This window comes from Marmota marmota, unplaced genomic scaffold, assembly GCF_001458135.2.
Source record: "Marmota marmota marmota unplaced genomic scaffold, marMar, whole genome shotgun sequence".
Lineage (NCBI taxonomy): Eukaryota > Metazoa > Chordata > Mammalia > Rodentia > Sciuridae > Marmota > Marmota marmota.
In genome coordinates, this window is record NW_026000153.1 from 1,140,437 (window position 1) to 1,151,379 (window position 10,943).

Here is a 10,943-nt window from a genome sequence, read left to right on the forward strand (position 1 = left end):
GACTGAAATTGTGAGGTCAGTAGTAATCCTTGTGGCAGGTGCGTTGGTGGCCACTTCTGGGACCTTAGTTGTGGGGCTGGTTGCATTTTAGGGCTCAAGTTCGACACGAGGCCTGCTTTCTGGCCTTCCGCGCCCTGGGGCCGCCTGGTGCCGCGAAGGGGCGACGGGCGCCCAAGTTTCTGAATTTGGTGCCAGGGAGCGAACCGGGTTTGCAGATGACAATGTTGGTAAAGCCTGGGGTGGAATTATTTGCTCCCTTTCCCGCAAATCTGCGCCACTTAAATTTTCAAAGTCCTTTCTACAACAAGAGTGAAGCCACCTGTGCCTGCCTTACAAATTCTCATTTTGAAGTGGAGGTTTGGTAATCCATTTAAGCAGAAAGTGGGGACTGTAGCAGTGCTGCATGAACGTGCGGGACAATCATTTTAAAATAAAATTTAAAACTGGTAGAAAATAGGTTTTTCGGGCAAGTGGTAAGTTTTACAAAGTAAACTTTTTTTTTTTTTTAAAACTAAATCTCAGACATAATGTCCTCAAAGGAAACGTAATCCCTCTAAACAGATTCCAATTTTGTTTTACAAGTTTTCGGTCAATTTAATTTAAAAATTACTTTTGACCAGTATTGAAGAGCCCTTGGTTTGAAGATGTTTGAAAGGCATTTAGTGTATTTGAAGGAAAAAAAAATTAAAGTTGTAACAAAAATCATAAGAATGAAGTTTTTATAAGGCTTTTTTTCTTCTGTATGAAGAGTTAATAACCTTTTTTTCTTTGTTTAGAGCATTTGAAACTTTGGTATAGTGGTGTTCTTAGATAACTCTTTAAAAAAGTATTTTTTAAAAACATGACAGACTGTAGGATATCTGCTCTTTTCTTTTTTTGGGTGTGGGGGTGTATGGGTATTTAACTTAGGGGGGCATTCAACCACTGAACCACATTCCCAGCCTTGGGATGTCTGCCTTTTTAAGGCAGTTCTGTGAAGAGAACTACTCCCATCCTTTTCAACATATAGCTGCATAGAATATTTGTCTTAAAACTCAAGACCATAAAAATAGTGGTGGTGGTAAGGGGGTGCAGAGAGTGGTGCGAGTCATGCCAGCTAATCATATCAAATTCACCATCAGATTGTTGATATGTACCTTCTGTAAATTACTTTTTTTCTGAGAAGGAAGCAAAATCAGCTTGGACTGAGCAATTAAAACATTTTATTTTTCTTCAGTATCTATGAATGGACAGTGCAGTATTCTAGTGTGTTGAGAATAAAATTATAAAGTAGAAGACATTTCTTTTGAAATACTTTTCAGTTGGGAAAGTATAATATTATGTAATGAAAATGGTTTTTTTGAGTAATGGGCAAAACTTGATTTATTTTACCATCTTTAGTCCCAGGGTATCTTCAAAAACAATAGCCTCTGTGTCTTTAAAAGAAAATTGATTACCAGTATGAAGCATTTGTAGTGTTTCTTTCTTCTTATAGAAGCCTTCTTTTTGTTTGACAAGTCATTAATTTATTATAAAAATAGGCACATTGTTCCAAAGTTTTGATTTATGTAAGTGATCAAAATGCATGACTTATCTTTAGTGTAATTTTTTCCTGTTTTTATTTTTTCCCCTTTTATTTACTGGTGCATTATAGTTGTACATAATGATAGGATCTGTTGTTACATATTCGTAGGTGCACACAATATAGCAACATAATTTGGACAATATCAGTCCTCAGCACTTCCCCTCTCCTTCTGCACCTTCCATCCCTTGGTCCTTTTCCTTTGTTGATCTTTCTTTGATTTTTATGAGACCTCTTGCCCCCATCTTTCTTTTCCTTTTTGCCTCTTTAGCTTCCACATATGAGAGAAAACATATGACCCTTGATCTTCTGAGTTTGGCTTATTTTGCTTAATAATCTTTAGTTCCATCCCTTTTCCTGTAAGTAAACAATTTCATTTTTTTCTGTAAGGATGAATAAAACTCCGTTGTGTATGTATAGAACATTTTGTTTATCCATTCATCCATTGATCACCATTTAGGCTGGTTCTGTGGTTTGGCTTATGAACTGGGCAGCTCTAAACATGGGAAAGCATGTAGCACTATAGTATAATGACTTTAATTCTTTTTTAAAAATAATTTATTTTTTAGTTATAGGAGGACACACATCTCCATTTTATTTTTATGTAGTGCTGAGGATCAAACCCAGTGCCTCATCTGTGGTAGGCGAGCACTCTACCTTTGAGCCACAATCCCAGCCCCTGACTTAAATTCTTTAGGGTAAATACTGAGGAGTGCTGGGTCATATGGTGGTTCCATGATTAGTCTTTTGAGGAACCTCCATATCTTTTTCAGTGTAAATTTGTAAAAGTCTTGTTAATGATAATTTTAAGGACAGAGACTATAAATGATGAAATTGTAAACTACAATATTCTCACAAGAATAGAACTATTGAAGAAAATGTGTTTTAGCTCATTTTTAATATGGAGTTTGAATTTTGACAGAATTCATTAGTGCAGAACACACTTGAGAAAGTTTGAGCTTCATGTAGTTTAGTCTTTATTGTTAATGAGTGGATTATTATAACCTAATTCAAACTATTGAATTGTTTTAGTTTTTCAGGAATTGTCCAAATGGATGAAGATATACATTACAATAAAGGTACTGATGCTAAAAATTATTTTTTTGGGTGTAAGAGCTGGATTATGATGATTAATTTCTAATTTTCTTTACATTGTGATTTGGTTTTAGTTGAAGATGTGGTTGGAAGTCATGTCGAAGATGCAGTAACATTTTGGGCCCAGGTAAATAGCAGTCAGGTTGTTTTCTTTTCTTCCCCTCCCTCCCTCCCTAACCTGTCTTCCCCAACGACAACAAAAAACCTAGGAGTAAGTATGTTTATCATTATCACTGCCTAATTTTTGTTAAATTGTTTAGCCCTAAGCATTATTAAAATGTAACTGGTTATAACCGTAACTATAGTTGAAATATGAGTAGTATATTCATAGTAATGAATAAAAATGTTAAAATCAGCAAGATTGTGACTTCATAATTACACTGAATGTAATTAATACCAACATCCTAGGCTGCATAAATTTAAAGAGGCTAGAGGGTGCTGTATAATTGGGTGAAGTTATAGCTCCATCTAGTGGTCATTTTAAAGATTGTTTCTTGAAAGATAAAAATTTTAAGTGTCATCTTTTAATTAATCAAACAAATTTCATTTATTTAGCTTTCTGACTCTGCTTGTACCTTCAACATGTTAACAATGATTTTATGCTCCTTTATAAGGAAAGAATGCTTGATCCTATCATGGACATATTTAGGACACACAGAACCACCATATAGGCTCAGCTGATGTTTTTCATTTATACAATCACAGAATTTTAAGTATCACAGAACAAACCCTTCAAAATCTGTCTGGGCACACACGACATGAAGACATTTAATGCTTTCTCAACCTTCTTGTTATAAAGGAAAACAATTCTGTTACTAGGGATTTGGGACAGCCTAGTTTAGTTAGAAGCTGTATTGTAGGAAAGCCTGTGGTGGTATGTCAAACATTGGAACATTCTGAATGCTCTTAGGCCAGCCCAAAGAACTTTCATGAAGGCTCCTTTATCTTCAGATGGTGGCTGATTGTAAAGGGAATAAAACCAGTGAGAAGAAAAAGCTACCATATCTCTCAAGACCTTCTCTAGAAGAGAAAGAAAACTCATTTTTTTCTGATTGTTTAAGTTTGAATTTAAGATATGCTAATTTTTCTCCTCATAAAATTTGAAGCATTTATGAAACATTTCCAGTTTTCTCTTGGTAGGCTAACAAGTCAGATAGTGTATTCAGTTTTGAAAATAAAAAATTAAGGGGCTGGGGTGGTGGCTCAGTGGTAGAGTACTCAACTAGCATGCATGAGGCACTGGGTTCGATCCTTGGCACCATATAAAAACAAACTATTGTATCCAACTAAAACTAAAGATACATACATAAATAAATATTTAAAAAATTAAGCACCAAAGTGCATGTGTTGCAGAATTTAAGAATGTGAAATTCCTCTAATAAACACAATTATCCACTAATGTTTTTTTTGTTGTTGTTGTTGTTGTTTTTTGTTTTTTTGTACCAGAGATTGAACCCAGGGTGCTAACCATTGGGTCACATCCCTAGCTTTTTGTTATGTTTTATTGTGAGACAGGGTCTGGCTAAGTTTGCTGAGGTTGGCTTTCAACTTTCAATCCTCTTACCTCAGCCTCCTGAGTTGCTGGGGTTTACAAGCAATGACACTGTGCCCGGCTTACATACTAGTTTTTGATTTTGTGAACTGTATGTACATGGTGTCAGAGGGAAGGGAATTAAATTTCTTTATATTTCCTATAGCATGGGAACTTTTTCATCCACCAATTTTTTTTTTTTTTTTTTTTTGCAGGTGGGGATACTAGGGATTGAACTCGGGGCCACTTGACCACTGAACCACATCCCTGGCCCTATTTTGTATTTTGTTTAGAGCCAGTGTCTCACTGAGTTACTTAGCTCTTCCTTTTTGCTGAGGCTGGCTTTGAATTCGTGATCCTCTTGCCTCAGCCTCCCAAGCTTCTGGGATTACAGGCTAACCCACAAATTTTATAATTTTTTACTCTAGTATTTGGCTAATGCTGATTTCTAATCTCCTCATTCCCAGTGCATTTATGAATTGTTCCTCTATAAAGAAGAGCTGTTTTTCTCTATCATTTTTAATTTTTTTAATAATTTATTTAGATTAATATAGATGTATGTATTTATTCCACTATTTATAACTCAATGCTGTCATTATTTATTTTGTTGTTCAGATAATTCTGTTCTGGCCATTAGGACAAGGACAAATGTTGGCCAGAGAACACAGATTGGTTACTTGGCCCTTAAAAATGTCCCATTCTTTTTTTTAGCACTTCTCTCTCTCTCTCTCTCTCTCTCTTTTTGTGGACACCATCAGACACTCTAGGAATATCTTTTATTTCCTAGCTCTGGAATCAACCAGTCTCCAGGGAACCCTCTTTATGTATAACTTAATAACCTTTTATATTTTGTTTGAATTTCAAGTGATTTAAGCCAATTGGAAAGTAAACATTTTTTATAGACTAGTCTTATTTCTTATAATAACTGATTTTAGTTTTGAAAAAATACTGATGTAAGAATACAATCTGATATCTAAGTTTCAAAACCTTTTAAATATGTTTAATAGAATTCTCAGTTTTATAACAGTTAAGTAATATTTTACTGAGTGTCAAACTCTATTCATTCTTCCTAGAATATCAATAGAAATAAAGATATTATGAAGATTGGTTCTTCGCTGTGTGAAGTTTGTCCCCATGCCAATTCAGTTTTTGGAAATCTTGATCCAAAGAAGGTGAGCCATATTCTTGGGTATAGTTGTTTCATCCCTCTTGTTAACTTTCTTACATCTTAGATTTTTTATAGTTTTTGGAACTTGAAGTCTATTTGAAAGGATTTTAGAATGTGTAAACAATACTCATAGTAAATATATTCATTCAAAAAATGCTTATGCACTGAATATTATTTGGCCTTAAAATGGAAAGAAATCCTGACATAGCTGCAATATGGATATGTCTTGAGAAGCTTTTACCTTTTTTAAAGGCTACAATTATTTCCAGTAAATTTGTGATTGTGATATAAGGGAGAGGTTGAATTTTTTTCCAAAATGGATATAACAACTTTAACAGCATGATTAATAAAAAAGCCATTGTTTATTTACTGAATTGTATTGGCATCTTTATTTTATATAAGTGACTATAGGGTATTAATCATTTTTTTCGAAATAATAGATGCCCTTGGGTGCATCAATTTCTTTGCCAAGAATTTACCCTTTGAACACTTTTATAAGTGCACCCATATGTTTATACAAAGATATTTATTTCAGCATTATTTGTAATGAGAAAAACTGAGGGTCAACTAAATATCCTTCAGTATTTTACAATAGCAGTAGTAATAATAATAGTTAACATTTACTTCCTTTTTGGGCAATATTCTAAGCACTTTTTGCTAACTCATTTAATCCTCATAGTGCCCATATAAGGCAGGTGTTGTTATTATTTTTTATTTTTTCCTGAAATTCCTGAAAAAAGCCAGGATAACTTTTTATGAAAGTCACTAGCTAGGTAAGGGCGGATCTACCCATCTCTTTGACTGTTAACTCTATATTGGAAAATTTAATGGACTTTTTGAATACTGTCTGACCATCTTTGGGGGGCTGGTACTAGAATGAGGCAATTATAAAATTTTAAGAGGCACTCATCTTTATATTTTAAGTGCAGAGTTGGCACCTAAGAGTGAGTATCTCCGTAAATTTTGTTGGGTGGGTGCCTAGCTTTAGTTAACTTTCTCGATTTAATTGGTTATTTAAATGAGGGAGATAGCTGTAGTCTAAATGTTTTTTTTTTCCCCCTTGGAATTTACGTGTTGAAATTCTAACTCCTAAGGTTAAGTACTGAGAGTTGGGGTCTTTGAGTGGTGATAATATCATGAATTAGTGCCCTTACAAGAGAAGTTCCAAATAAAAGAGGTATCAGGGTGCTACCATGTGAAGATACATGAAAGTACCAAGAAGGTGTCTTCTCTGAGGAATAGAAACATATTAGGCATTGAGTCTGCTGGCTGTTTGATCTGGGATTTCCCAGCCTCCAGAACTGTGAGAAATTAATGTATTATTTATGAGATACTCAATCTAAGGTATTTTGCTATGGTAGCCCAAAAAGCTTAAGACAGGGTTATATCTCTGTTTTCTAATAAGGAATAAGATATAGAATGGAGTACATAACATAAGCACATATATATAAATAAAATCCAGATGGTAGCACAAATATCCTAGTGTATATGTGAAATTAGTGTAAAATTATTTTCTGGAGACACGAGTTGGAGAATGTCTTAGTCTTTTGGTAGTCACTTGTTTGTGTGCTGTGGATTGAACTCAGGGCCTTGCATGTGCTAAGCATACATTCTCCATTCTACCACTGAACTAACTCAGCCCTTTTATGTGCTTTTCTTTTTTAATAATACACCTCTTTTAGTTTTGTTTTAAAACAATTAAAATCCCAATAGCATACGTAAAAATATAAAAGAAATTAAGAAGGAAGGAACATAGTTTGAAACTAAGCATTAGATGGATAAGGTAATGCAGTTTGTGAAGTTTCTTTTTAGTGTTCCTGAAGTCTATGACTATATTTAATAGTTTAAATATTGACAATACCTTTTTATCTGTTGAATACAAAATAAGTCACTTGCATTACCAGAAATTCAAATTAGCTTCAATAATAGGAATCTAATTATAAGTTATTCCTCGCTCATCTCTGATTACACTTTGTAAAATTTTCTTGGTGATCCTAATGGTTTTCTCCTCACTGTGTAGAGAAGGTCAGTTGCTATGGCTAGTTGGGGTTGTGGGAGAAGATTGGGCCCAGGCATAATTGGAATGAATATATAGTACTGTTTTCTCAATACAAGACTATTTGGGATAGATTTATATGTTATGGTGCCTCTGATTATTTACATTTATAGAGCCAAGAACTTCGGATTCCTCAGCTTGGTTGGATCCCAGTTCTATTCCTGGATATAAGTATCCTCATTCATACATCAACTGGATTGTAATCATATACCATGTCTGTCATGTGCCTTTTACCAAGTGTTAATCATATTGGTATATTGTTTCAAAGCCTAATTAAAGATAATTTGATCTTTTATAGAGTTTGAAATTAGAATAAAACTGTTGATTGTCATCTATTTTTGCTACTAAACTTGTTTGCTTACTAAAAATGAAATAAAGTTATCGGGAGAGGGTTCCATGCTATTGGTGCTCTTTCTTGACCTCTAGTTGTTCAGTGTTAGCTGAGGGAACCAGAGTTTGTTACTAATTGAATACATCTATCATTTGTAGCCTTTGATTTGCTAGATGCACGTTTGTGGCTCTGCATAGGTTTGCCCTTTGTCATTTTAGGGAATTGAGGGGTTTTACTATGTATTACTTTTGTTTTAAAATAAATATGTGAATTTGTCCCAGTTCAGTAATGTTTTAACTTAATTTTATACTCTGTCATTGAAAGCCATGGTCTTTAACCTTTTGTTCATGATTCCCTCCTAAGGAGCATTTTAGACTTGTTTTTTCCTGATGGCCTTTCCCCCTAAACATATTTTAATATCACAAATATATTGTATATCTCTGTTGTCATATAGGGATACAAACCATTGTAATAGCTAAGATCCCTTTCCCCCTGTCCACTAAGAGCCACTTTTCATTCCCTTGGGGACAATATTGCTTCAATGTGGTTATCAACCTGGAGTGAATTTTTATCCCCAAACTCCTACTCCCAGGAGACATTTGAAAATGTTTGGAGACTGTTTTTGGTTGTCACAGCTGAAAGTGGTTCTCTGACATCTAGTGGATGAAGGTCAGGGGAAATGCTGGTAAAGATCCTAAAATGCATAGGATAGAGGACAGTCTTCTTCTCACTTTTAAAGAATTATCAGTTCTCAAATGCTAAGGCTGAGCAAATGACTGAAAGTATGCAAATTTTTTTTGTTATGCTCTTTTATTAAACTCAAACACAAATTTATTAAATAAATGAAAATTCATTGTTCAGGTTATTGTCCAGTTATCCACTTGATATCACTGATGTCTTATATATAAAATAAAAAGTATAAAAATATTTTTCTTGGTTGATAGGAAATAATGGATCCCACCATGGTTGAGAATTAGACTTATGTAGAATATTCAGCATATTTAGGACTAAGAATAATTATACCTGTTTATGTCTTCAGACATTAAAATAGTTTTATTTTAAGTCTTTGATACTTGTGCCTTCTTTTGTTTTGAGTTTTTTTTTTTTTTTTTGCAGTACTGGGGATTGAACCCAGGGCCTCATGCATGCTAGGCTAGCACTCTACATCCTCAGCTTTCTTTTTATTTTGAGACAGGGTCTCAGTAAGTTGCTCAGCTGGTTTTAAACTTGTGATTGATCTCCCTGCCTCAGTCTCCTGAAACTTTTCTTGTTTGTTTCTTTTGAGGTGCAGAATAGCATAATGGACTTGGAGGGGTTCTGCTCAATACTAACTTATGACATTGGGTACATAGTGGTGAAAACAAAGGATCTGCCTTATGGCGTTCTGGGCATTTAATAAGTTATTATATGTAAAACGCTATTGACACATAGTAAGCACTTAATAAATGCTAATCTACTTAGTGTGCTTTTCTTCATTAAGATACCAAATAATTTTGCTTTCTGTTTTTAGATTTATGGTGGATTATTTTCTGAAGATAAGTGTTGGTACAGATGCAAAGTACTGAAAATCATCAGTGATGAAAAGGCAAGAAATATGTATTTGATTTTTTGCCCTAAGGAATTCTTAATGTGCTTCCAAAATTTGATGCTTATTTAGCCCATCATTGCATATTCTTGGTAGTAATAAGGTCTGGTTTAGTGAATTTATAAATTGATTAAAACATGTTTTTCTTTTCTAGTGAACACAAGAAGAAATTAGTTACTTGAAAACAGATAAGATTCAGGAATGTTCTTCTGAATTTAAGTTTCTTTTTTATAATTTAGACTGTCAAAGAATAGTTGATACAGCTTGTGGATTATTTTTGGTGACTGGTTGGTCCTTTGCACCTCAGTTTTTAATAATTATGTTTGTTCCTTGCTAATGAATAACATTAAAAGTTCATTTTATTAAGATTGATGAATAGGAAAAGAACATTTGATCCTGAAGTTAGGTGTGTTTTTTACTTAGTTGTGAATATCTTTAATAATGAAGGTTGGTTTGCCATATTCTTATTCCTAGGTTTAATGTGATTAATTTTCTCTCTCTAACCTTGAAAGCTTGTGGAAGATTTTCTTAAAATTTTTTTTATAGTTGTAGATGGACAGAATGCCTTTATTTACTTTATTTATTTTTTATGTGGTACTGAGGATTAAACCCAGTGCCTCACATGTGCTAGGCAAGTGCTCTGCCAGTGAGCCCCAGCCCCAGCCAGTTGTGGGAATATTTTTAGGAGGATTTGGGGAGAGGAGATTCTGAATAGTTGTTTAGTGGCAATTGCACATTGTAGGCAGTATAAAAACATTTCACAGGTCTTCCCTTAGTGTTTCTTCCATATTTGCTTTCTGGACTTAAAATATGTTTTATAATATATGTGTTTTATAAATAGTTTTCTTGGTGTAATAAAGTGTTAAGATTAAACAACTTTAAAACTCTGATTATCTTGTTTTTTTAAAAAAACTCATTGTTTATTATTGTCATAGGTAATGGTTTATCTTAGTGAAACTGTCCTTTCTAATAGATATTTTCCGTATCATTTAACACTTGGAATTATATTTTGCATTTATTTTTGGATTGGCTGCTCTAACTTTTTGAATCAAGGGGCAAGGTGACATTTGACTTTTTTAGATACGGAAGTAAGGGTGAGTTTGATCTGTTTCATGGTCTAGTTGGAGTGAGTATAACTTTATCAAAGGAAGTTTGATAACTTTTTAGATTTGTTTCTAACTTAAGATTGATTGATTGTTGATTGATTTTAACATTAATAAAGAAAATAAGAGAGGGCCATAAGCTTAATAGATTCATGTTTGTGTGACATACCAGTTGTTAATAAAAAAAAAAGATAAAATGAAAAATGGGACTGTTGGAACTTAACTAGTACCAAATATAGAAACACTGTGATTTAATTTGATTATATTACTAGAGTTCTGATCCTGAATGCATTTGTTAGGTTGAGGTAAAATTCCATCCTAATATACAGGTAATCAACAGAAAACAGCAAATTATGGTTTCTCTGGAGATATTTATAATTCAGATTGAGTGTTGATATTTGTCCCCCCTCCCCGTTATGGATCACCATGCACTTATCAGAGAGCATTTGGCCTTTGTTTTGGGGGATTGGCTTATCTCGCTTATCATGATATTCTCCAATTCTATCCATTTAC

General features: G+C 33.8%; 1 protein-coding gene across 2 annotated transcripts in view; it reads left to right on the forward strand.

The window, feature by feature from the left end:
• Nucleotides 1–10,943, forward strand: part of Stk31 (serine/threonine kinase 31) — a 77,169-nt gene that overhangs the window by 1,689 nt on the left and 64,537 nt on the right. For both annotated transcript variants that reach the window (XM_015490351.2, XM_048786322.1), the window contains exons 2-5: nt 2,587–2,640; nt 2,731–2,783; nt 5,261–5,359; nt 9,253–9,327. In XM_015490351.2, coding sequence (XP_015345837.1) covers nt 2,587–2,640; nt 2,731–2,783; nt 5,261–5,359; nt 9,253–9,327 — 281 coding nt within the window. The remainder of the gene's footprint in view (nt 1–2,586; nt 2,641–2,730; nt 2,784–5,260; nt 5,360–9,252; nt 9,328–10,943) is intronic.